At 34.1% G+C, this 25,898-nt stretch overlaps 1 protein-coding gene across 4 annotated transcripts; it reads left to right on the forward strand.

Moving 5' to 3' along the window:
• The first annotated feature begins 1,166 nt into the window (after window positions 1–1,166).
• On the forward strand, window positions 1,167–23,841 carry LOC123539594 (uncharacterized). 4 transcript variants are annotated; one of them, XM_053527008.1, is made up of 11 exons: window positions 1,167–1,564; window positions 11,357–11,486; window positions 13,349–14,070; window positions 15,231–15,380; window positions 15,498–15,725; window positions 16,168–16,236; window positions 17,275–17,418; window positions 18,203–18,355; window positions 21,302–21,536; window positions 22,495–22,531; window positions 22,721–23,841. In XM_053527008.1, exons 2-11 carry the CDS (start codon window positions 11,462–11,464, stop codon window positions 23,559–23,561), a joined length of 2,604 nt encoding a protein of 867 aa, XP_053382983.1. In that variant the 5' UTR covers window positions 1,167–1,564; window positions 11,357–11,461; the 3' UTR covers window positions 23,562–23,841. The 4 variants fall into 4 exon arrangements, with proteins under 4 accessions (XP_053382983.1, XP_053382986.1, XP_053382984.1 ...); XM_053527011.1 differs by lacking the exons at window positions 1,167–1,564; window positions 11,357–11,486 and adding an exon at window positions 10,798–11,260; XM_053527009.1 differs by lacking the exon at window positions 1,167–1,564 and having other exon boundaries at window positions 11,274–11,486.
• Window positions 23,842–25,898: the final 2,057 nt, after the last annotated feature.

Raw genomic sequence — 25,898 nt, forward strand, 5'->3', positions numbered from 1 at the left:
ACATCGAAACTGACGTTAAATGCTTCTTTTTTTTTTTACTTGAGACCACGGATGACTCAGGTATTTTTGTTCTCCATTTCCATACCAATGTTTTACTTGGGGCCTCTATGGCCGAGTGGTTAAGGTCGCTAACTTTGAATCACTAGAATCTCCATGATGTGGGTTCGAGCCTCACTCGGAGCGTTGAATTCTTCATATGGAGAAACCATCCAGCTGGCTTACGAAAGGTCGTCGGCATCTACCCGGGTGTCAACCCGTGGTAAAATAATGCAAGAAGGAGCACCTGGGGAAAAAATCTAAATGAAATATTGTCAGTAGGACCAGCTTTTATTTTATTCAAACTGATGAAATACTTTGTTTTATCAGTGAGATATCATCCATATCACTCACTGCATATCACTCACTGTAAATGATAAAGCTTTGCCGATCTGCTTGTACATTGTGTATAAATTTTAAATCATTTGCTTAAAATAGGATGAAAATTGTAGTCGCGCTTTGTTCTTTATAGTATATTTCTCGATTCAAATTATTTTACTTAACGAGAATTTCAAAACGTTATGTAGCAAGAAATGAAATAAAATAGAACTTTGTCGTGTGCGCCTTTCTAACGTCACAACATGTCTGATGTCATGTTCGTTTACGCGCGCCTGTTTCCCACTCTGAGATTAAAAATTGTTGCAAAATGCATATATCAACGTAATTAAGCATAAAATGAAAAGAAAATTGGTTTGTTTTTCGTGAATATAGAATATCTCACCTCAAAGAGAGAAATTTTTCACATTAATATATTAATTTTCACTCGCGCTACGCGCTCATAAAAATATTTGAAAAATTCTCACTTCTCAGTGAGATATTTTCCATATTCACTAAAAACAAACAAATGTCTAAAGGCAAACAGTGCACGGTGGTTTAACCATGTGAAAGTTGTGTATTCATGTCTGTATATAATTCTGGAGTGCGCTGAATTACCCTACATCCATTGGTTCTAGAATATGAAAAGCATGGGGTGGGAAAACAAATAATGCAACATTATTCTCTAATGCCCAATCAATGAGATCTATGGAAATATGACTTCTGTGGCCATCATATAATACAAGTGTGATTGCATTACTGTTTCAACCCTGAACAAATTTTCAAACAAAAGAGAAAAATTTATTATTTTCGAAACACATCATAACTGAACCGTTCTGACTTTGTTATTGTGCTAGCATCTTCATGAGTTCTGCAGGTCTTCTAACTTCTCACCCGGGAAAACAAATTAGGGTGCTATTTTAACATCAGGAGCATAACCAGCACCTAAGATCATAACAGTTTTACAGCGCTCTGTGATGACTAGTCTTTGCAGTGAGTACATGTTACAACAGTAGTCATTTGTATTCGATATTGATTCTCTTTACAATTGAGTTGAGTGACATGAATTATAATCTCTTTAGTAACAGACTATAACGATTGTACGCAGCGCATATTACTAACAGTGGATACGACATAGTAAATTGTCGGTTTTAGACAAGGATTTGTAGAATTAAAAATACAAGGGGACGTAAATTGCATTCGTTTTTTAAAGGTAAAACTTCATATTTTACAGGGAACCGGTTTCTTCATCACCTTGACTTTGAGCATTGTTTCGATTTTGTTTTTCATTCGTTATGGTTAAACTTCCGCGTGCGTAAAAAACCATATTATATTTATAAATACAAATGTAGATCAAGAAGAAGATGATACATCCCTGTTATATATTCATATATGAGGATCAGTTGTCGTGAACATGCGATATAAACCAAAATAAGTCTTCTTTTTGTAAACGCAATGCATGGTATCGTTTACAATGGCAGTAAGTCGCATATGAAGCTGTCATCTTGTATATACGAATGTGGACTTAACCGTCAAGGAGGTGTTAGAAATTGAACCTTTCGGTTTAACAGACTTTACGATATCACCCGACATTTATAGTTGTCAGCCCAATGACAATGGCGAGTGAAGATGTTTTCACGTTGTTTGGACCATCCCAAACATTCTGTGAACTTACTAGAAGGAACCGAGCATTCTTATATTGTGTCTTTGCTGCCGGGACCCAGCCTGGAATAGCTGTTTCCACTTGTGTTTAAGAATCTGGATAGCGGTCATTATTCTACATTTTCATAGGAGGAAAGGTGCCACAGCCTGAGAAAAATTGCCACCAAAAAAATCATAACTGTTTAATGAGTGGTTTATTACATACCTAAGTACACGATTAATCAGATAATCATATAAAATGTCGATCTTAACACATTTCCAATTGTGATGAAACAGGCAGTCGAATACCCGGTTATTGTGCCTGCTTACAGTTATATTGCTCGATTCCGGGTATTTGGCGTGCGTTACAGGATTCTGTCTACATAGTTTTGTTATAGTAAGGTATTATACATGTATAATAATGTCTATTATTTACCAAGATATTGTCCGTAAGTATTGAGCTGGCACTCATGAATATTCCATGTGTTTCCGTAAATTAATATTTGGCGCCCGAACCTAAAAAGAGGAACAAATTCTTTATCATCAATTGACATGTGCATATATAGCTTTGCGGACAAAACGTTCAGCTACCAATTCCAAGGTTGTGGTTACGAGACTTCTGTCTGATCATATCACTGGTGGCTGCTGCCACCAGTTTCAAATATATTCAGCATCAGTGTTTAAGAAATTGATTAGCTGCAACAGCAGCCACCATCAGTGCTTTGAGCGTTTTGATTTTTCATTTCATCTGTAAACTGAAAAAGCGGGAAAAATTGTCACTCTTATCATGATTAATTGTTCATTTAATGAAAGAGATACACAAGTATTCAACATTCTTCTACGTACATGTCAGTAAACCGTTCTTCAAACTGTCGGCTAAAATCTCCAGGACTGGGGAAGTGTTCGTTCATTCAACGGTCAGTACACTATAAGAAATAAATTATAAAATAAATACTCCGGAAAAAACGTGAAATATGTTTTATAAAATAATGTAAGAATAAAAGCAATATCGATAAAATTACATTGCATCGAATTAATATTAATGGTCTGTACTGAAGTCGAACCTATGGTAACATGCGTGGAAGTGGGAGAGCTTACCAATACGCCACCGTGTCTTTGGTAAACTATACTGTATAGGTTAATTTAGTCAATGTAGATATTTTTAGAACACAGATAAAGCGTAAGATAAAGAATCGACCGAAATGATGGCGAAAATTAATGAATGACGAACAATACCAAAGTATAGGGGCTAAATATATTTACTGGAATCACGTTTGTTCGTTGGTCCGTTTTGTCCAGTCCATATCTTCTTAACCGCTGGGAAGATTTTCATTAAAATAGCATGAATTGTTAACTTCATCAAGTCCACGTGAAGGAAGCACGATCCATGTCCAGGTCCAAGGTCAGGTCACACATGGATGACTAAGCTCAAATAGCTCAACTTCGTGTTGTCATACCCATAACGAAGATTTCATGAATCTAACAACAATTGTTAACCCCATCACGTTTTTTTTCTTAATTTAGCCTTTTTTGGCAATTAGTAAAGTGTCAAAATTCGTCAATGATGAAAACGTTTGTGAATAATCACAACATGGACCATTGACCATTGATTCATGATTCATTAACGCCATGACTTATCAACGCCATGACTCATCAACGCCATGATTCATAAACAACATTTTTATCATTATATCAGCACATCATTATGTCAAGATACGAGTTATATGACCCAGGTAATTGCCTACGCCTTTAGTATCTTGAACAATGATATGGGTCCTATCCCTAAGGTGACTATGTCTTAGACTAGCTGACAAACGAAATAGAATGTCCTTTGTTAAAACGTATAGCTGGTGAGACCAACTATCTCATATATAGAATTTTCTTCGGGCTACCTTGCCTAAATGATTCGTGTACCAATGATTCTTAAATGATTTCAATTATGAGCTCGATAATTTCAGGGATCAGGCTAATCACTAAATGTTTCAAACTATCAATCTTCAATTAACAATAATTTGCTCAAACTCCTATAGGCTGGAGACTCTTTACTTGACTGGTCTTTTTGTTGAAGTTCCCGTCAGACAATGTCCTATCGCATAGATGCTCGGCCTCTGTCCTCTTAATTGAAGTTGCAACTCTATATAAATGCCTTGACTCCTGGATGCCCAGCGCCTATATGCTATCATATGTAGCATTCAACTACCATATAGGTATATCCCCGATGCCTTGGCTGTACTTCGCCAATAACGCTGAACCGTCTATAAGCTTTCCTACTTTCCTACTATCTCAGTAGATTACTAAACTCTGGGTCTTTGTCTCAGCTTTCCGATGTCCAGCCTATATATGCTATCGTCTATAGCATTCAAATACCCTTAAGGTAAAACTCCTATGCGCTGGCCCTATAGCTCGAAACCTGGTTGAAATTCTGCAACTTTTCTTTAGTCTACGAACTTCTAACTTTTTCTTTTTAATAATTTATCCGCCCTGACAGTGTAGTTGCAATAACTTCCTTATCAAGGTACTTGGATAAATTATTAATTGAATCCTCGATGTGTCTTCTTCGATCGCCGGATACCGTATGCGCTCTCTATCATCCATCTACCTATTTATACCTCAGCAGGCGTGCTATTTATAGAACGTTTCTGATTGGTCCAAATTTATACATAGTATTTTGCAATGAGTACTTGCTCTAACAAATATCTGGTTCCTTTTAACTGTTGTATATGACATAACGTGTGATGCTGGGATCCAGCTATCAAAATAATGAACACAAATTAGCCACAAATGACCCAAATCCTATTATTAACAACAATTCAACAATAATTATAGCAATGATAGCATGAGAAGGGAGTCAAGCACTATCTGTGCTCAATGTGTTACGTTATCAATATATCAAACATACAAATTATTCTTACACATTACTCTTTATATAGAAATCAAGCAACTCCGCACATCACTGATAAACATTACTCTTTATATAGAAATCAAGCAACTCTGCACATCACTGATAAACATTACCCTTTATATAGAAATCAAGCAGCTCTGCACATCACTGATAAACATTACCCTTTATATAGAAATCAAGCAACTCCGCACATCAATGATAAACATTACTCTTTATATAGAAATCAAGCAACTCTGCACATCACTGATAAACATTAGTCTTTATATAGAAATCAAGCAATTTCGCACATCACTGATAAACATTATTTTTTATAGAGAGCAACTCCACAGTCTTTTAAATTTTATTTTCAAATAGTCAACATACTGATCTTATGATTTTATAATAGAGAAGAGTTTTTGGTGATATTAAATGTTCTGCTCTAAATAAATTGTTGGTCCACATTTAGAGTATAATTTGTGCTTTTTATGTTGAATCTGTTAAATATCATATTTAAAGACTGTTGTTATTATTATTAAAGAGATAAAAGACAAATCGTTTCTAGTATTAGTTTTATGTCACACTGACAGGATATAATAATATAATGATATCTACGCCGTTTGAAGTATATACCGCAGGTAGCAAAAATCGGCATTTAAATGCCTTGGTAAATCGAATTTTACCGAGAAACGGGCAATAGTTTTATAGTGCAAATCATGCATTTAAATATGAATATTCCTTGTGTATTCACTTAAAGGATTAGCATGCGGTGGAATAAAATTTATGCTTTCTACTTATTGTATACAATAAGTAACAAGATGAACATGTAGCTCAATCAAGTTCGTCTTCGAAAATAAGACTATTTATCATTGTTCAAAGGATGGAGAACATTGAGCCTCGTAAAAACAAAGTACACCCTGAACGATTTCATTTTTGCCCATATCGCTTTAAATATATCACACTTTAGAGCAATCTTAGTGTATAGTCATCTATTCTTGTCTGTGTAAACGATGGGTTGACAAATAGTCGACCGTTTACAGGAAGTTAGCGTATAAAATAACCCTTGTTTGAATGAATTCTATATGAAATGAAATTAAAAAGCAGACATGTTTTGTACGGTAACAATTGGTCGTAGTATTAGATTACACTCTGGCGTTATTAAATCTGACTAACTGACACTAAATGCGGTCAATTTCTCATAAGAAACAGGGAATGACAATTTTTATTTGTGTATGTTCTGCGTGAGATTAATTTAATGAACCAAATGGCCCATTACAAGGAGTCATTCTATAAGAAATGTACGTATTCCATGTTTTTGAAATTTTTCCTCATTTTATAGGATATGAAAGTATTCAAAGAGTGATTAATTTTTTGATATAACATGTATTTTACATTTTTCATATCATAGATATTACCTAAACCAAAGGATATATGTAGCTCTCGGACGGACTTATATTTTTATTTTTCCTGGTTATGTTTTCAAAATAAGTACAGGAAAGTGGGGAGGGGTTTGTTATAATTTCACGACCTTGAATTTCCGATGAATTTAGGCTAAATGCGTATTTTGAAAAATGGAATACAATAGTTCTTATATCCATATAATTCCTTCGGCAAAGTATGAACAAACCCGGCTGTACATTTTCCAAGGGGACCAAGGAAAACCCTTGGACGTACAAGGTTTTTCCTAGGAAAACCTTGGAAATTTCTCTATTCTGAGATAATGCTAAAATGTCCTTGGACAAAACCACGGACATTTGTAAGATTCCTTGGAAACCTTGTACAAAAACCTTTGAAAAGAGAAACATAGTCAATTTTGAGCTTGGACATACCACGGAAATCTGAACTTAGAAAATGTTTTGCTTGGAAACTGTCTTTGAACTGAAAACTTAGTAATTCTAGAGCTCGGAAATACCTCGGACATCTGGACTTAGTTTATTTTTTGCTCGGACACTTAGAACATCTCTTATGGATAAGGCAAAAAAGTTCTAAGTCAAAAACATGGGAAAAGTTTCTTAAAATAATTAATTCATTACTTTTATTAGTTTTATGGTCATGTAGGTATTCAAATTAATTGAAATGAAACAATAAATTTAACTAAATAAAATTTAAGTCAACCTTTTTACTTTGCATATTAAAGAAATATAAATTAGAATTATATCAGCTTATCAATTCATCTGGACAGTTGATGTAACAAGAGATAACATTAAAAATATATCAGACTGTATAAGCTATTCATTTCCTTTTTATTGATCTCTAACAACAGCACTAGAACAAAATAGTAGTTCATTTAAGGATTAAAAGTCCAACAAATATGCTTATATAATTTTGTTACATCATCATCACTGAATTAGTCTATACCTTTGATAATTGCCAATGATTACATTATCTAGCTTTTACAGTCAATTAATATACTGCTGTTCAATGTATACTGATATATAAATAAACCACAGAGATAGCTGATAACAGCAGGATGTTCTATTCAAAATAAGAACCAATGAGAAGCTGTTATATACCTGTGACCCAAAAAAATAATCCCAATTTTTCTGTTTGTTTGTCTGTGATATTTGCAAATTCTGTGAGCAAATAAATGGACAAATTCTTCCTTGAACTCTACATATTTATATTAAAACATTCTAGATATTCCCTTCAGCAGTATAAAGAACATAAGAAAATTGCTCATGAATATCAAAACTTTGAATGTAAACAGGAAGTGCTTTGTTCATGTTGTTGGAGGCAAACACAATGCTGCTAAATAATTGTGTAGCTGGAAAATAAAATGCTTTTAGAGGGACATCAGGTAAGAACATTAAACTTTCTAGCTTTAAATGTAATTTAAACCTATTATATGTCACAGGACTAGAAAAATTGGACTGAAGCAGGAACTTAATTCATCTAACTGGCTTGAATTTTCGCCTGCATGGTTGCAGGTAATTTTTCTTCAGGTATATGTGAATTATAGATAAATATACTTCTGCAGCAACACTTTATTTAATACTTATCATGGCAATTTTCAATCATGTTTTGTAATTAGCTAGTACTTAAATCACTTTGAACCCCTGACTTACAAGATAGCTTAAATACCAATAACCACAGGAAAGATAACTCTTGCAAACTCTTGATTTCCAAAAAATGTGACCACAAAAATATCAAATGCTTGCATTCACTTTTCAAACCTAGCTGGTTGTGTTGCATGTAGGGTACTTTATATACTGTATGATTTTTAAGACCTGAAAATGTGCAGATTGGAAATTATACACTGTTTTCCAAAGTAAAAGTACCATGTATTTGAATGGCGCTGAAATTTCATTTTCATTTTTCTATTGAATGGCTGTGTAATCTCTATAAAGAAACTTAGAGGAAATCTTCCTTTCTAATAGATAAATAAGTCATATTAAAATAAATCAAATACATGTAGCACAACAAATGCAGTTAACTACAGTCACTTCTGCACACAAAAAAACCTGAAAAAATTGTTGCCTGTGAAAATCTGTTGTTGCTTGCCTTTAGAACATTTTAATGTTATAATTTTACTTTTCAGATACAAGAGTGTACATATTTAGTTATTTGAAGTATGTCTTCAACACATATGTATGATATGATGTATTCAGAGAAAACTGATGGCTTCAATGAGTATATGCTACAAGATGACATGAGATCATAGATAGAGACCCCATCAAACATAAATCACAGAATATTTCAACTAAATTGTAAGTACATACTTGCAAACATTATATAGATTACTATAAAAAGTGGGTAATCACATCAACATTTCATGACATTTATCAGTACTAAGTTCTAAAATTTCTTTTTAAGTTTGTCTGATTTTTGAAAAAAATCTTTGAGATATTGTTGTCACTTGATCATAATGATGAATGAATTTCAATAAATAGTTTCTTATTTCAGAACAGTCTGCGGCAGTTTGGTTTTATTTTACAGTAACTTCTCAACCAGCACAGGTCACTGAAGTTTAAAACAATTATACTAAGGTACATATAACTTTGAACTCAATTAATTTTACAACTTTGTACTAGGGTTCTGCTTGCAGACTGAATCTTACGTTTAATTTTCGCGAGGGTTGAGGCTGTTTCTGCATTTCGAAGGTCTGGGCTTTGGTGGTCTGTAACCTCTTTGAGCGGGATTAAAATGAACTGCAAAAAGTACCCAAGCCATGTGAAATTTGGTTAGAGGTTGCTACAGTAACAAAATATTATAAATTTTATAAAAATGAGGTTCGTTTTTAGCTCATGCAATATGGAGGACACTGTTGAAATACTTTGGTATTATGCTGTTTAAGTAGTTTTGCACACCATGACCTGTATAAAATATTTTGCAATAGATAAACTTGACTGTGAAACTGCTTAATATACTATTTGTAAATAAGTATACCAAGAATATACATACAGAAGGTTTATTTATATAAATGATGAGGCTTTGTTTAACCTAATGTATTACTTGCAATTTTCATACACAAAGACTTGTTAGAATTCAATTCTTGTTGTTCCTGGATCAGTTGTGGAGCTACATAGATACTGCCAATGATTATGGCAAAGTCAGCAAGTTGTTCTTCAGAAACCTGCTTTCTGAAGAAGAGTACATGGGACAATCCCTTACTGGCAGTGCCGCTAATAACACTAATAACAGTGCCCCCGGTAGGCTGGCCATCAAAGACCAGCAGAAGTTGAAAGTAATTCAAGGTATGTTTAATTCTACAGTGTTGATCACAAAAGAAACCATGAATATTTTTTTATTCAGTTGCATATATTCTTAATACACTGCTTCCATCAACTCTCAGTGCATTGGAGTAGTCATTTGCCAACAAAATTAAATTTTGGCAAGTTTATTTCCAAGTTCCCTATAACCTAGATAAAGAGTGGTCACTGATTTTCATAAAAGTATGTTTGTAATTTTTTAGCTCACCAATGTCACTTGGGGGGGTGGGGGAGGGGGTCAAGATGAGCTATTGTGATCACCCTTCATCTGATGATCAGCTGTTCACAAAACTAATACCCTGTTAACATGATACAGACTTCATTACAATTTGTCTATAACTAAACTATTTCTGACAAGTTCCATAATGGGCCAGATAATAGTGAAATTGCACACACACAAAAAAAGAGAATTAGCCAAAATAGGCATATTTCATGTTGTTTATGCAACACTTTGAATACTAAGATTCAAGTCAAATTTGAATGTTAGTCAAAAGTTTTGAATATTCACCTGCAGTTAAGATACAACAAATCAGGTGTACAGTTATTAGGGATCCTTTTGTTAATTAATATAATTATCAATTATTCATTGCATAACCACATTTTTTTTTCAGAACTGATCCAGATGAAATGGTCGTGGGCCAAGCCTGCAATGGTAAACAGCAAAATTTCCGAGATTCTGAATTCCTAAAGAAACTCCTCAGCCCAGTTTGGAAAGTAGACTGCCCATGTATTTTCGATGTATTACAGATATAAAAATTAAAATGTTTTAAATGTGCTAAATCAGTACTTATTGTTATAAATCCTAACCATTTTTAATTAGCATATTTTCATTTATATCATTACAAAGAACTACAAAAGAAGATTCCTTGTGATATACCTACAGTTGAATGTTATAAGAAATTATCATAGTAAGTGATTTCATTTGATTTTTTTTCTTTTGTGGAGCTGCTGTGAAACATTTTTTTCAGGTTCGAAGCCCGCAAACTATTCTGCAATTGTCCAAGGTTTTCGTCCTAGGTTTCTGTCCAAGGTTTTTCCAAGATGTTTCCGTCCGAGGTTTTTCCAAGATGTGCAAAGAATCCTCGGTCCCAATACTCCAAGGTTTCCTAGTACATCAGAGGTGACTTGGACATCCTTGGACGCCCTTGGAAACCTCGGTCTCAATACTCCGAGGTTTCCTAGGACGTCCGATAAATATTCCTAGGTTTCCCAGGAAATCCCAGAAGTCAATATTTCCTTGGACATTCCTATCATTTAAACTTTTCTTTTCATTAAAAATACGCACAGACCTCGGAAAAACCTCGGAACCAATACTCCAACGTTTTTCCTAGGTCAAATTGTCCAATTTTCCTAGGAAACCTTGGAAAATGTACAGCCGGGAAGTTTGAAATATATCAAAATAGCTCCATGTTGATAAGGCAACCAGGATAAGAAAAAAAGAATTAGGGACGTTCTAACATGTATGAAGTACTTAAGTGATAATAGTTTTTTTTGTTAAATTTTCAAGAGCAAAATATGATTATCAAGCTTTAAGTTATGGGCTATGAGATACATCCATGATAAAATAATAGATTAGAATTTGACATAGTTTTGTACCCGTACTCGTTTAACATGAAACAGTGTGAGTTATTCATATAACTTGTTTTACAGAACACAACGGGAATTTTGTTATTCGACAAAGGTACGTTTATATTATCTAACAATGTTAATGTCGTTTAACATGCAGTAGACATATTTGGTTGCTTTTAATTCACTAAACTTTTCTTTATTTTTACAGTTATAAGTGTCATATTTAAAAGAACTTTAACGTGGGTAAGTTTTGTCTCGGCTTAAACGTGATCAGGATACAGAATACACAGCTGGTCTACTTTGCACCATACCAATGATAATAGAGTTATGTGAAACAGGTAATATTTAAAACAAGTTTGACAATAGCATGTGTTAGTTCAAATGAAAATAAATTAAAAACATAATTTCATGTAAATTTTTATTAACGTTTTGTGATAGAACAAGTATATGTTTTCTATTTAAAGGAGACCACTTAACCGGGTTATTAAGGTCATTGACTTCGAATCACTTCTCGGTCATCGATTCAGGTTGATATCTAGCTTTGGCGTAGACTTTTATATGTAGAAACAAATGTGTAAGATCCTTTGATAGCAGACTCGGTGTGATTGAATCTGTTCATGAGAGGCATTGGATTAAGCAGAGCTCTGTTACCCATAAATGTTGAATGACTCTATGATCTTAAAGGACAATGAAATATGAGAACATTGAGTCCAAATACGGAGCACTGGCACCAGATCAGAAAGAAAATGCCTCCGTACGTGTTGATACCTACCTTAGGTATTCTATAAGAACCATGGTCGTGAACGGGAAAATTTACTAACCATTTCAATCGGGTATTTCAATACCTAAAGCACGCAGTTCAGTAAATGTGTACTATTAATATTAAACAAGCAGTAATTTATCTTCCGTTGTGTACCGGTCACATTTCTTCAATACTTCTTATCTTAGAAAAACAACGTGTAGTCTACAGTTTTTCAAAGGTACACAAAAAAACTTGCTTGAACTTCCCTGGTGAAGTTCCGTTCTAGATTACAGACACACTCTGATTGGCTGATGTGAAAATGTATGTCAGTCGTCATTTTACTACACGTGTACGCTAAAATGTTTATATGCAGCATAAATGTGCAAAATGAATTAAATAAACAGAATAGATGTATACCAATGTATGATTTCAAATTCAAAATCATATACAAGATGAATTTCATTCATCATTTCGAGTCTTATCGTAAAACTGTGAATATATTGCATTCTGTTTTTGTTTGTTTACATTTTGTTTAACATGTGCACACTGCCGTGACCTCTAGACCGGATGTTCATTAGGGGAGTTCACGCAAGTTTTTTCTGTAACGTTGACTAAAGCATAAAATATATGGAGCATCTCTGCAATATGGAATATTGAGACAATGTGACTCTTGCACGATGGAAGATAAATTATTGCTTGTTTGATATCAATAGTACACATTTACTGAACTGCGTGTTTTAGGTATGAAATACGCGATTGAAATGGGTTAGTATATTTTCCCGTTCATGACCATGGTTCTTATAGAATACCTAGGGGTAGGGTATAACACGTACGGAGGCATTTTCTTTCTGATCTGGTGCCAGTGATACGGAGAGACTTTATACAGACGCCATACGACACGTCACGGCTCTGCTGTTTTGATAGTACTCAAATATTTAAGAAGATCCTTTGGAAGTATAAAAGGATTCCGAGCAAAATAAAAGTTGACTTACGGAACTGATTCAACCCAAGTGTTCGCCCATGCCTGAAACATTGCACGAAGGCGCATCAGCGATCTACTCTATCGTCAAAAACTAGATCAGTCGTCATCTGACATAAACTGTATTGGTGCTGCTCTCAACGCAACAAAAACAAATGATTACAATATTATTCTTAGAGTAAAAATATTAACTTTGCATGCAGATGTTAATAAAATTTATTATAAAAGATGCATTTATTGAGAAATAGAAATGTATTATATATGACTTGTTAGCATAACTGTTTTAAAACTCAATGAAACATTCGTTGATGATATCACTCGTTCTTTCAGATTAAAAAACTAAACGGACAAAATGTGAACTCAAGTATCATGTTCATTTAATTTCTATATTTCTTTTTCATTCTTTGTTAAACAAAATTGCACTGTGTGTACAATATGTAATACAGATTCTTTGCATCATTTTATTTTGTTTTTGGTAGTGATGGCAACCGTGGAAGACTCACCTCAAGACCAAGAGACCAACCGAAAGAAATTTTCAAACTGGCTGCAATGCGTCAATGCTCTTAAGGAGACAAAAACAGCTTTACATGATCACGTTTCGGAAACATTTAAGGTAGAACTAATATCCTGGGATTTACGTATAAGGAGTCACATACCTCAATTCCTGAGGTGTGTCGCAGAAGACAGAATAGAAATAAGGAAAACTGAAGCAAAGTTGAAAGGTAATGCTAAAAGCGAATGGCATTGTAATTGTGAACATTCAGATTCAGATTGTAATCAAATTTTAAAGAAACTGTTGGCTCTTCAGCAAAACCCAGGTTTCAACATTGTGTGGAAAACAGAAATATGCGAAAAACTTGCAAAGAAAGAATTGCAAATTGAACCAGACGATGATGATAAGACGGATAATATTCCAACGGTTGAAACATGGAATGTATGGGAGTTCTTGAAAAGGCTGTTTGACCTAATAGGCTTTACGTCTAGAAAGCAAGACGTTGAAGTAATAAAGTATGAAGATATATTTGACGGCTGCACACAGGAACATGTCTGGTGTATAGCAAATATGTTTATGCAACGTGGGAAAAACAAAACTAATATCTTAAACACTGGTCCCGGAAATACAGATGCCTCGATGTTCCTCAAAATGATGATGAACTGCAAGCTGTTTGAAATTGAAAACGAGAACTATCTTTATGGCGATGTAAGCATAATTTCAAATTTCATTACGACTTTACCACTGATAAATGATTTACTTACTTTATTAGTTGACTAAAAAGAACACTGTTTCCTGTACTTTGTGAATCATCGGTCTAGCATGAACCTGATTTTTCTCGTATTTATACCATGAAATATCTTAAAAGATGTACATTGTACTTGCAACTTGCAAGTATACATTCCTTAAGCAGAGGAAGTCGCAAATTTGATATCCGGTCGGGTCGAGGTGTGATATACGGTCGAGGTCTGATATACGCTTGAAGTTTGATATGGTTTGAAGTGTGGTCGAGGTTTGATATGCAGTCGAGGTTTGCTATGCGATCTAGGAAATACATTCTCCGTACCGACTTTACAGAGTTTACTGTAATTAATCTGAACTGATTCGTCTCTCAACATTGTCAAAGCTGCAATACATGAACAATGTATTTTCTGAAAATATTCATTTTTCAAATGTCAGTGGCCTTAAAAAAATTTCAACAGCCTTATACATTGGATATTGTAGTTAAAATGTAAGAAATGCAGTAAGAAATGTAAAGATATTTAATAAATAAAGAATAGGTTGGTAGCATTGTAAGATTAATTTGGTTTATATGGTTTATGTATGGTTATGTATTTGCTAGATACGACACAAAGTCATAAATATACGACTGAATTATTAATTTTGCCGTATGTATTTACCATTGCAATAATTATTTGATATCAATGACAACCTCTTTTATTTTTAAACACAATTTAAACAATAACTAAATTTTAAAACTAACTTTAAAAGACTATAAACAATATACCATTGATGAATATTTGATTGTATATACAGCTATGCATGTGTGTAATATTCCTAGTAGCGGATGAATCTCACAGTTGTATGACATCATTGTTGTATGGTTGATATACTATTAGTGAACGTATCATGGAATAAAAAAAATAAAAACAATATATGTAGGACCATATATATGATCAATATATAGGAGATACAGCCAGGTGTTTTATTCTACGTGATACGCAAGATTTGAAGTATTAATCGAGTTATTCCACAGCAAATAAATATTCTGTTTTAGAAATGTTTTATTTAGTACAATGAATGAAAAATATTTGACCCGACGACATTTTGAAATTTTCATCAAACTGAGAAATATTTCTACTGTTAAGGTTATTCTCTGCCGGGACAGACTTCATCATTCTGCAAACAATCGTGTCCGTCAGACTGAAGCTAAGGCATATCTCAACACTATGATCAGCTGTTTGGAACGATTTGAGCATGTAGCAAAATGTAAGACTGCCATACAAAATATTGAAAAGGTAAGTACTTTCAGTAATTACTAGTGAATTTGCTAGATGTGAATTGTTACATATAACTCGTCTAAATATTGTCTATATGGTCACCGTTAATTCCATATTTGTCTTCTGTGTTCTAAGATGCTTCAAGAGACAATATTGTCAGTGTCTGTGCCCGATGAAAATCTTAAAAGGCTAAGACAAAAGGCCGAAGAAGCACTAAAAGAAAAGAAGTCCGCTCTGGAGGTCGATCAAGAAATAGACAAAACAAGTGGAATTAGCAGTGACGATACTAGCGGGATGTTAAAGGAGACAAAAGAACAGCTTGATAGCATTAGCGAGTCGCAGCCAGTAGAATATTTAAACGACGTAAGTTGTAGACATGCATTTTATTTAAGAAAATATATATCCGAATATAAAAATTGTCGCATACCCATACCCATACGCATAATCTATTTTTTATCTGCACAATAAACCAATACTTTCGGTTTCAATCTGCAATTCTTTCTTGACATGGACATTACTTCAGAATCCAATAGACTAAACAGCTAAAAACATCTTTTTCGAAACGTGTCCAGTCTTTCAGATTTAATTTTTAAAACACAGACTCATTTATTTCTCTACTGATACAGTCAGTATAACGTTCCGTACCCAGCTAGAGCCTGTGCGGCTAGAAAACTATGTTGATAATATTGCGCGTTTCAAGGCATGTTTAGCTACACCATGACCTTATTTATCACTTATTCTTAGTAAGCACATGTCTGTTCAGTTTTGACTTCTTCTAATTTACAATTTAATTTTTGAATTCAAGAAAATGAAGTCGAGGGAGGACTACAAGCGGGAGAAAGCAGAACACGACGAACACAGAGTGAAACAGTTGGTAAAGTATTTATTTATATTTAGGTACATAGTAACTTTAAGAAAAGCGGTATATATTTTGCCGATATATTTTGGTCGCATTTCAATTATTTCATTGAAATCATTGCGCCTAATTAAATGTTTATGGCTTCTAAAGTGATGAAAATAAATTTGATTTACATTTCTAAATTCTGTCCGTGCAGTTTGATGCAGAATACAGTTGTATTGTGTAACCACAGTTTTTATTGCAGAGCCCCCCGTCTTACTCCATGCCTCACCAAGTCCACAAACACTGATATTATCAGACTGTATTTATGACCCAGCTTTAGTAAATGATATTACATGAACGTAATTTCATATTTAATTTATTAAATAATTCAATCAGAGACTGCCGAGCATTTTATTAATGTAATAAACCCAAAATTGAAAGATAAATATCTGTTACATCATATGCTAGAGCAAGTCAATTTGATCAATGTCTTATATACTTGAAACGATGTTTATTACGCTTGTGTTATAATGAAAATTTGACATGGCTTTATTTTGCCTCCTCGGAGTGAATCATCTGATGGCGGTGTTCTTGGACTGTAATTAAGACATTTCACAATTTTAACATAGGATGACGAACACATGTATATTTCCGTGACTAGGTAACGTTCTTACCAAAACTATATTAAACAACATATTAAAAGTTGTGATCAGATTATCCAATAGAACATATGATTATCAAGAAAATACAGAAACAATAATCATATCACGCACATCAACATTAACACTTGCAGTCGCGATGTTAGTTTAAACCGTCATTTGGCCCTTAAGTACATAAATGTAAAATGGTATGGAATTTATTTATTATAATACAACGCTTTGGATGGCTGATCAGAACGAACATTCTACAAGAACTAATCAGACAGTAAAGGATCCTATCAAGTATGTATCTTTAAAATAAAAGATAAATCTTTTGAAAACATTCCAAAGCAACTCAGATAGTAATATAAAGTGGTACGAATTATTTTATTATAAACTAATCTTAGGTGATCTTATTTTATTATAAAACTAGGTAACAGATCAGAGGAAATATTCTACAAGTACTGATCAGACAGTAAAAGATCCTATCAAGCATCTTGAAAAAATGGCGAATCTTGTGAAATCTTTCCCAAGCAACTTGGATATAGCTGAAGCTGTTACAGGACAGCTTAATCCAGTAGGTAACCCGTAAAGACTTTACTAATGGTTTACACGTATTGTTTTGTTTAATGATTGTAAAGATGTTAGCCCGTCTACCCAACCTCCGTTCATGTTATACAGAAAGAACGTAAAGGGAAATCTCGTAAAGATTTTATGCAGAAAGCATTGTCTACTAAAATCCCAACTTATTTGTTAATATATAATTCAAACAGATATGTCAGAAAACATGCTGAAATATTAGAGTTCATAGGTGCAAACGGAAGCAGACGTTGACATTTTACGACAACGTGTGTCAGTACGTTTATATATACATTCTAGTTGGATAATTTAAAAACTTGTCTTTTTGCGCTAATGGCAAACATATGCTGAAATAATAGATATGCTGAAATAATAGATAAAATCAAAACGTTATCATATCGTAAGTCAACTGGTTTAAAAACAGATATTTATCAAGAAATATTTACATGAACTGGATATATCTCATGAAATATACCATATACAATAATCACGTTATTGGTTATCAATTTTATTACATTTCTCTCCACAACGCGCCATATACCACGCAAAAGAGGTTTGCCGTTATAAAATGTATAATTTTTATACCTCTTTCTGTTCAATACGAATCCTTAATCAATCAAAGGTTCTGCTGAAATCTATTTTAATTGTTGTAAATATGCATGTTCTTCCCTCGTAAATCTGTCCGGTTATTCCTGCTAGATCTATTTACTTGTTTAAAATTAGTATACAAATATGTTCTAACGAAGATGAACACTTTTTCTAATTAAACTTTATCCGCTCAGTTTTTAGATCAGATTGTTAAAATTGCGGCTGAGAAAGATGAAGAAATCAAGGAAAGCCTTGAAGAAGTTTATGAGGAAGAACGACAGGAATACGAGTTGTTGGAGAAGACGGAAAATTCAAGTGACTTTGACAGCGAATCCCCGATTCCACAGGTTAATTTAATTTTGCTTTTTATGATCTTGAACATCAGAGTCATTGCAATTATGAGAAATGTGATAATAAGTTAATTTTTTACTTTTCTCGTACAACATTCATATCTGGTCTTTGGCTGTACTACATTTTGTCTGGTAAGTGTGAAAATATCCACAACAGTGTAATATTTTCAAGTATGTTAAAAACGAAATTTAACATTACGCATATACATTTATCAAATAGGTACAAGGGGCATTCTGAAAGGCTTAAAACTTACGGCGATTTGGGAAACTGGACAATCAGTCATGGTCCAAGCCTTTATGATATTCAACCTTAACTTCAACATATTTTTCCAGCCGATTAATCCGTCTAAATGCCTCACATCAACCTTTAGCGCATTGTTTCACATCCCTGCTAAAGGTCATTTGGGGTCTATAATAAGCGTCGCCTTAGGCGTTCGTTAAAGAGAGGTTTCAGCCAGGAATTAAAGGAGATAAGACCTAGGATAAAGGGCGACTGAGGCAAGGTTTTAAGTCTTTTGTATGTCAGCTTCTCTTGCACGGCCGCAGAATCAGGAGTCAGGGCATTGTCGTGAAGAAGCATCAAGCCACGCACCATGGTTTTTGAACGGGTCTTCGAATGGTGGTGCACCACTGCCGGAAGGACAGTGTCGCCGTAAATGAACCTGTGACAGTCTTGTGCTCCGGGACGTGAGCTTGGACTATCACACCATCTGCTTCAAAAGTAAAGCGTATACACAACCCTTGCACTCATAATATAGTAAATAACGTTACATTAAGTTTCATTAAAAGGCTATAGGGCAAAGTAACTAAAACGCATGTAGCTCAAGAATTTGTTTATTCCCGATCCGTCTTAGTTGCACAACCAAAACATGCAAATTGGAAGTAACATATGTTTTACATACTTTCCTTTCAAGTAAATTACAGCTAGACGCACACTTTTCGATGTAAATATTTCACAGCGATCGTTTTTATATATAAATATTTTTTCTATGATATATTATAAAATTATACTTAAATCTCTATCTTGGTTATACAACCAGAATAATCAAAATTACCTCCACTCGAAAGCGCTCAATGAACGTAGGTATTTAAGTTCCCGCTGAGGCTTAAGGTCGCAGACTTCAAATCACTTGGCCCTCCCCGATTTGGGTTCGAGCCTCTACCGGGGCATGAATTGTTTATGTGAGCAAGCCATCCAGCTGACTTACGGAAAGTCGGTGGTTCTAACAAAGTGCCCGCCCGTGATGAAAAATGCAAGGAAGGGTACCTGGGGTATTCTTCCTCCATCAAAACTGGAAAGTCGCCATATGACCTAAAAGTGTGTCGGTGCGACGTTAAACCTAACAAAAAGAACAACAACAAAACAAGCCAATTACTTGATAAATATCTAATTGACACCACCTTAAAAAGGATGACTCAAAATTTTGATAATATCTTCGAAATACATGGCGCTGAATGATGATTTAGAGGATGCTATTAAACTTTGGACTACACTGCCTTAAAATGCATTTCACTGACTGGTGTAATAATTGATTGGTTTTTATATACTTTTGCAGTAACTGCCGTTTATACGTTATAAGCAGACCTAAATGTAAAAACACTTTCAGAAAGCTTACCAATGCGAAAAAGATTAACTTCATGTATTATTACATCTATTTTAATACATAATTCGGAATCCATTACTGAACACATTCTGGAGTAATACAAGTTAAGAACTTATGATGAGACATGGGTAATCAAAAACAATAATATTTTAGTCAGTTATGGTTTAGTTAAATAGCTGCAGTTAAATAAAACTAACAACTCGGATAATACTACTTCATTTCTAGATTTACATCTCTCTATTTACGACAATTTCATACATACCAAAATTTATGACAAGAGGGATGATTTTAATTTCAGTGTTGTAAATTTCCCACATTTGGATGGAGATGTACCCCAGGCTACATCTTATGGGGTACATATTTCTCAGTTAATTCGGTTTGCAAGAGCGTGTAGTCATGTTGAAGATTTCAATGAACGTAACTTATTTATTACGAATAAGCTTCTTCAACAGGGCTACCGTTATTATAAATTACGAAAATGCTTTTCTAATTTTTACTATCGTAGTTCAGATTTGGTTTTAAAATACAATAGCAATTTAAAATCACTTCTGCGGGAAGGTATATCAAAACCCGCTTTTTATGGGGATGTGGTTTACAAAGTTCGTAAGATTTTGGGTCATGGCAATTTTCCAATTGTATTTAGTAAAGTAATTAAACGTTTTATGAAAAGAGGTTATGACACAACTGTTTTGAGACACACCGCATGTTTGGTGTTCAACCCTTCTACAGTTGGACGCTACGCTTTCCTCTTTGATTGTGTCTGGCGGATCAGGTGGAGGACTCTATGATTAGTAGTTCTTAAATCCCACCAGGACTGAGCTATTTTGATTTCCGTCTTCTGGCCTGTTCCGTCGGGCCCTTAAGGGTGTTTCCCTTGTTGCTCTGTCTTCTGCAAAGGCATGGAGTACATGCGTTTTAGGTTCTTAAGGATTGCATTTTTATATTATATCTACAAGGGCATCTTTGTGTTTTACATTACATACCTTCTGTTGCCTTTACGTATGTTAGGGTTTAACCTGGCGGGGATTACTTTTATTTACACTGTCTTGTGACTTTGGAACATGGTGGGGGTAAGAGTGAGGTTAGGTGCACCATAAACCGGTTTAAGCTCCCCAGTGGTGGTTTTGCCACTGACCGTTCCAAGGCGGTGTCCCACTGTGTTCCTGTATTTGTCTGTTTTGTCCTTTTGTGTTTGTGTATGGTGTTCAAGTTGTTCGTGTGTGCCTTTGGGGAGGCTGCGTTTTTTGAACGTGGCTTTCCCTGTTGGATATTCTTCCTTGTTTTTTAATTAAGCAAGTACATGTTGAAAATATTTGATATAGCGACGATTTTATTTTAGACAAAGGAAGATGACAACTCTGTAAACCAAGATCTTGAGGACAAGTCTCTAACCCAAGATCTCGAGGACAAGTCTGTTGACCAAGATCTTGAGGACAACTTTGTAAGCCACGATCTTGAGGACAAGTCCCTAAACCAAGATCTTGAGGACAAGTCTGTAAACGAAGATCTTGAGGACAACCCTGCAAACCACGACCTTGAAGCTAACTCTGTTAACAACGATGCTAACGCTGAAGGTAAGAAATCTATTCATACTCGGATAATATTACATGTGTATCTAGTAATCATATATATTTTCATTTAAATAGTGTCGAATCTTTGAAATTTACATCAAGACGTTAAGCTTTGAAAGTCATTTGGCAGATCTTCCGTTAGGTGTGACACGGTACCGACAGGAGAGTCGCCTTCAGCGTACACTTGTATGCTATAGGTCTGTAATCATGTGAAAGAAAATATTAACTTTTTCTTTGTTTTTGGTGATGACTTGTATAAACACTAGAATTATGTTAAACTAACCATCCGGTAAAAATTGAAAGTCAGTTGTCACAGGCTGTTAAGAGCTGCTTTTAGATAACTGTAAAAGTTCCAATATACAACACACGTTATGACCAAACACAACATGATTTTATTTAGTTCGGCGTGGCAGAAGACTTAAAACCAGTCTAAACAATTTGTAGAAAATCTGTGTCAGAGTGAATATTCTATTTAATTGAAATTCAGAAACAGTGTTTTAATCTGCTTTGGAGATGATGCTACGTCGTATCATATGCATAACGTCTCGAACATTTTCACGAGGCCACCAATTCAGAGGGTTACGTTCGTGAAACAACGTTTTTTTCTGTTTGGAAACGGGCACTGCTTTGTTTGATTACCGCCTATAATTTTACACAAATACACATTGAATAGGGATGTACAATAAATTTTAAACGATTACGATATATATCTTGGATAATTACAAATAAAGTATACGTATTACGTAAAAATAGTTAAAAAATCCAAATGATCAAAATAGCAAAAAGTATAGAAATTATAGCTAAAGACAGCTCCGCAAACCACAACACCTGTTATGCCCCAACACAAGTCATGAATTGTCTAAAATAAAATGTTTTAAGGTTTGTTATCCTTGTCTTTTCTTCCTTAGAAAAGAAAAAACTGGACTCATTATAGTAAAATTGATACCATTTGTATTTTCAGACTACAAGATGTCTACAAACCAAGTACTAGAAGCCAGGTAAATATTGGCACCAATACGATTTGCTTTTTCTATAAGATTTGAAAACATTTTTTAAAAAGTAGGTCTGTTTTCATGTATGAACTATTTAAATTACAATTAAAAATGCCCGACAAGTATACGTAGTTATAAGACTTTTAAAACATCAGATAAAGTTATGTATGATATAAAGCATTACATTCTTTACAGTAACTCTGAGGCAGCATCGTTATGTTGCAGTCCACCTGGAATTGATCGAAATCACAGACATATTTGGTCTGTTATTCAGACGCACCACTGCAGCGTCAGAGTGGAGGGGGATTCTACTCGAAATTCTTTCTTTACATGCTGTCGAATATCTCCGACTGAGATTCTGCTAGCAGACCGCATCAACAAGAAGTTAAAGAAACTTGACAACAGTTACCAGGTGATAAGAGTACTAGATCTCAACGACTGGCCATTCGATCTGTGTTACGTAGGTGACAGTGAATGTGTTGTAGCTCTACCCGGAAGAAAATTACAGTTTGTGGATGCTACAGATAAAATGAACCTGACAAGATCACTTGATATAAAACATGATTGTTCTGGACTGGCCTATAACAATAACCATCTGTATGTAATAGACGATAGGTCGGTTTATATATACAATACTGATGGAACATTGCAAAATGTCCTGTACACACACCAGTCTGATAATTCTCTGTTTCGGCATATTGCGGTAAGTGATGACGGTGGTAAAATGTACATCACAGATTTAAATAGTGGACTTGTCACTGTTGACTCTTCAGGAAATTACATGAACACAACATTTGATGCAGAACTCAATGAAACATGGGGTGTATGTGTAGATAGTAAAGGTCATGTCTTGGTTTGCGGCATCAATTCAACCAATATATTGCAAATAAGCTCTGATGGTAAACAGAAGATCGGAACAATAAAGAACAAATTAGACTGTGAAGCGGACAATAGCGTATTATATTTTGATAGACAGAATGACGTGCTTATAACTACAGGCACGTCGGGGAATATAACTGTTTTAAAATTACGATAAAGACTTTTCTTTTGAAAAGTGAAAATATATTCAAAATTATCGAACCCCGGACTTCTGGTCCGAAAGCCATGCGTGATACCTATAGACCAACGTGTCACACTTCTAATGATAAGGTGAAAAGAGACGCCATTTGGAAAGAAAGTCCATTAATCCATTCATCAAAACACTTCGTGTTATCCTAATTATTTAAGTTCTTTCTTTTGAAAAGCAGACAGAGAAACAAGAATAGAAAATATAATTGCTGTTTTATATCTTCGGTCGAATAAAGTGCTCAAATGCAGATGATCTGTATATTTTACAAAGAAAGAATTTTGCTTCACTATCCGTATCAAACATTTACTGAGAGAAATATATAATCAAGTACACTAGAACTTAAGGATGACTTGTCATATTTTGTGCGTATACAGTTTTACCATGTCAGTTTTACCTTTATAAACATGGAGATATTAATGAAGTACAACACAAAGTACTACTTAATGGTTGCTTCTGTCTTGAATTGTGCTCTTGAGTATTCCGAACCAGTTTTCACAAAATTAAAATGGGACTAATGCTTCATCTTACAATATTGTTTTTATATATTCAAGAAAAGAGCATTATATTGCCAATAAAAACAGTTTCATCCGATGGATGATATATCGCTTTCTTTCCTTAGTATTTAAATTTTCCCGATTTCCGTGACCTCAGCAATTTCCTGTCATTAACATGTATTCCAAATCACTATTGTTGTTTATCATTTCTACTTGCTTATTGACTACGGACTCTAGTTTAATGAAATGGGCTGCGGAATATGTTATGTCAACTTTCCGATCGTTTAGATCAGACAAAATAATAAGGCCATAATGAACGATGTTTTTCACCGACACAAACCGTTATTTAATTTTACATATTGCAGCAAAACATATTTTAGTAAAATGATCTGCACTAACTATGGACATGAATTTAAGACATTTTCAATGGGTAGCAATGGTAAATATTTAAAGGTGATGAAAAAGGAGTGAAGCACACGCTATAAAACTATATGGTTAGTTTAGAATAGAATATAAAATAATGGAGATAGGGAATACTTCTTCTTGATTGAAATTTGTTCAACTTTAACAATTTTTATAACAAATATTTCAAAAAGGTTTTATACCTTTATGTGATAGGGATGTCGTGTACATCATGTCCATATAATGCCCATTGTGTACATCTCCGGACCACAAAGTAGGCGTCTCTTGAAGAGAGCAGCTCTATACTTTCTCGGCAAAAATGAACATCCCGAGTCAATATCCGACATTCCTTTAATATGACTATTGCTTAAACAAATAGGTTAATGTTATAACCTATAGCTTTTTTATGTGCGCATATATTAAAAGTTTTAAAACATAATCTTTTTCTTATTTATGCCAGTGTGAGTGCCTGTTGTCATCCGCCGTAAACCTGCATATAAGAATGATCTGAATACAACAGTAGACTGTATGTTCCAATTAAAGTATAACATATGGCCATTAGCGCGATTGTATATTTGACTTTGGATACACACTTTTCAAAATAATTTTGGGACCATCTTTTGAAAATAAAAACGGATATAATAATTAATTTTGAGGTCAGCAATGCTTTTGTACTTTTAATAATGGAACGGTCTGTTATATAAGTAATGTTTACAAATCAGTATGATTCAATACACCACAACAATGTATCGTATCAATAGAAGTGACAGTACACGTACGTGTTACATTTGTGTTGTTGTAAGTGTGGTTTCGATACCCAATCAGCATCACTATACCTATTTTAGTGTTTTAATCTGTTACTATATCTTTGTGTTAAAGGAATTCATATATTCTTTCAAGATATATATATATATATAAATTGTGTTTGAGATGTATGTTTTTTAATATTGTTATATCTTTTTTCAAATATTATAAATAAAATAGTCCATACAAACACAATAAAATTGTATACACATGTAAATAGACTATGTGATGATTGTGTCCAATGCTTTGCTTACAAGAGTTGTGCTTTTCATTATAATTTTCGTGATTGAGTCAAATACAGACACTTAACGATAAAGAACAAAGAATTGCCATGTTTTTATTGTTCATACGTTGAAGTCATTGAAATAACTTCCCAACGTTCTACCGTTTTGCACAAAAGCACGAAGTTTCATACCAACAAAATTAAATGTGACTTTTAAAAACGATGTGTGATAGTAAAATAAAGAAAATCATATTTTGCATTAATCGATATATTTGAGATATTGACATGTTGGTCTAAACATTTGTTGGATTACCACAAGAAATATTCAGAATTTATCATGATAATGGCAACGGCAAATCAAATGGCGGATTAGCCTTTTTT

The sequence above is a fragment of the Mercenaria mercenaria genome, chromosome 16 (genome assembly GCF_021730395.1).
Source record: "Mercenaria mercenaria strain notata chromosome 16, MADL_Memer_1, whole genome shotgun sequence".
In the NCBI taxonomy this organism is placed as follows: Eukaryota; Metazoa; Mollusca; class Bivalvia; order Venerida; family Veneridae; genus Mercenaria; species Mercenaria mercenaria.

Bases quoted from the DNA above. Each gene is read 5' to 3' on its own strand.
- LOC123539594 (XM_053527008.1), top strand. From the start codon at position 11,462: ATGATAATAGAGTTATGTGAAACAG. The intron at 11,487-13,348 runs GTAATATTTAAA...TGTTTTTGGTAG, and splicing joins AATAGAGTTATGTGAAACAG to TGATGGCAACCGTGGAAGAC. The intron at 17,419-18,202 runs GTAGGTAACCCG...TTATCCGCTCAG, and splicing joins TTACAGGACAGCTTAATCCA to TTTTTAGATCAGATTGTTAA.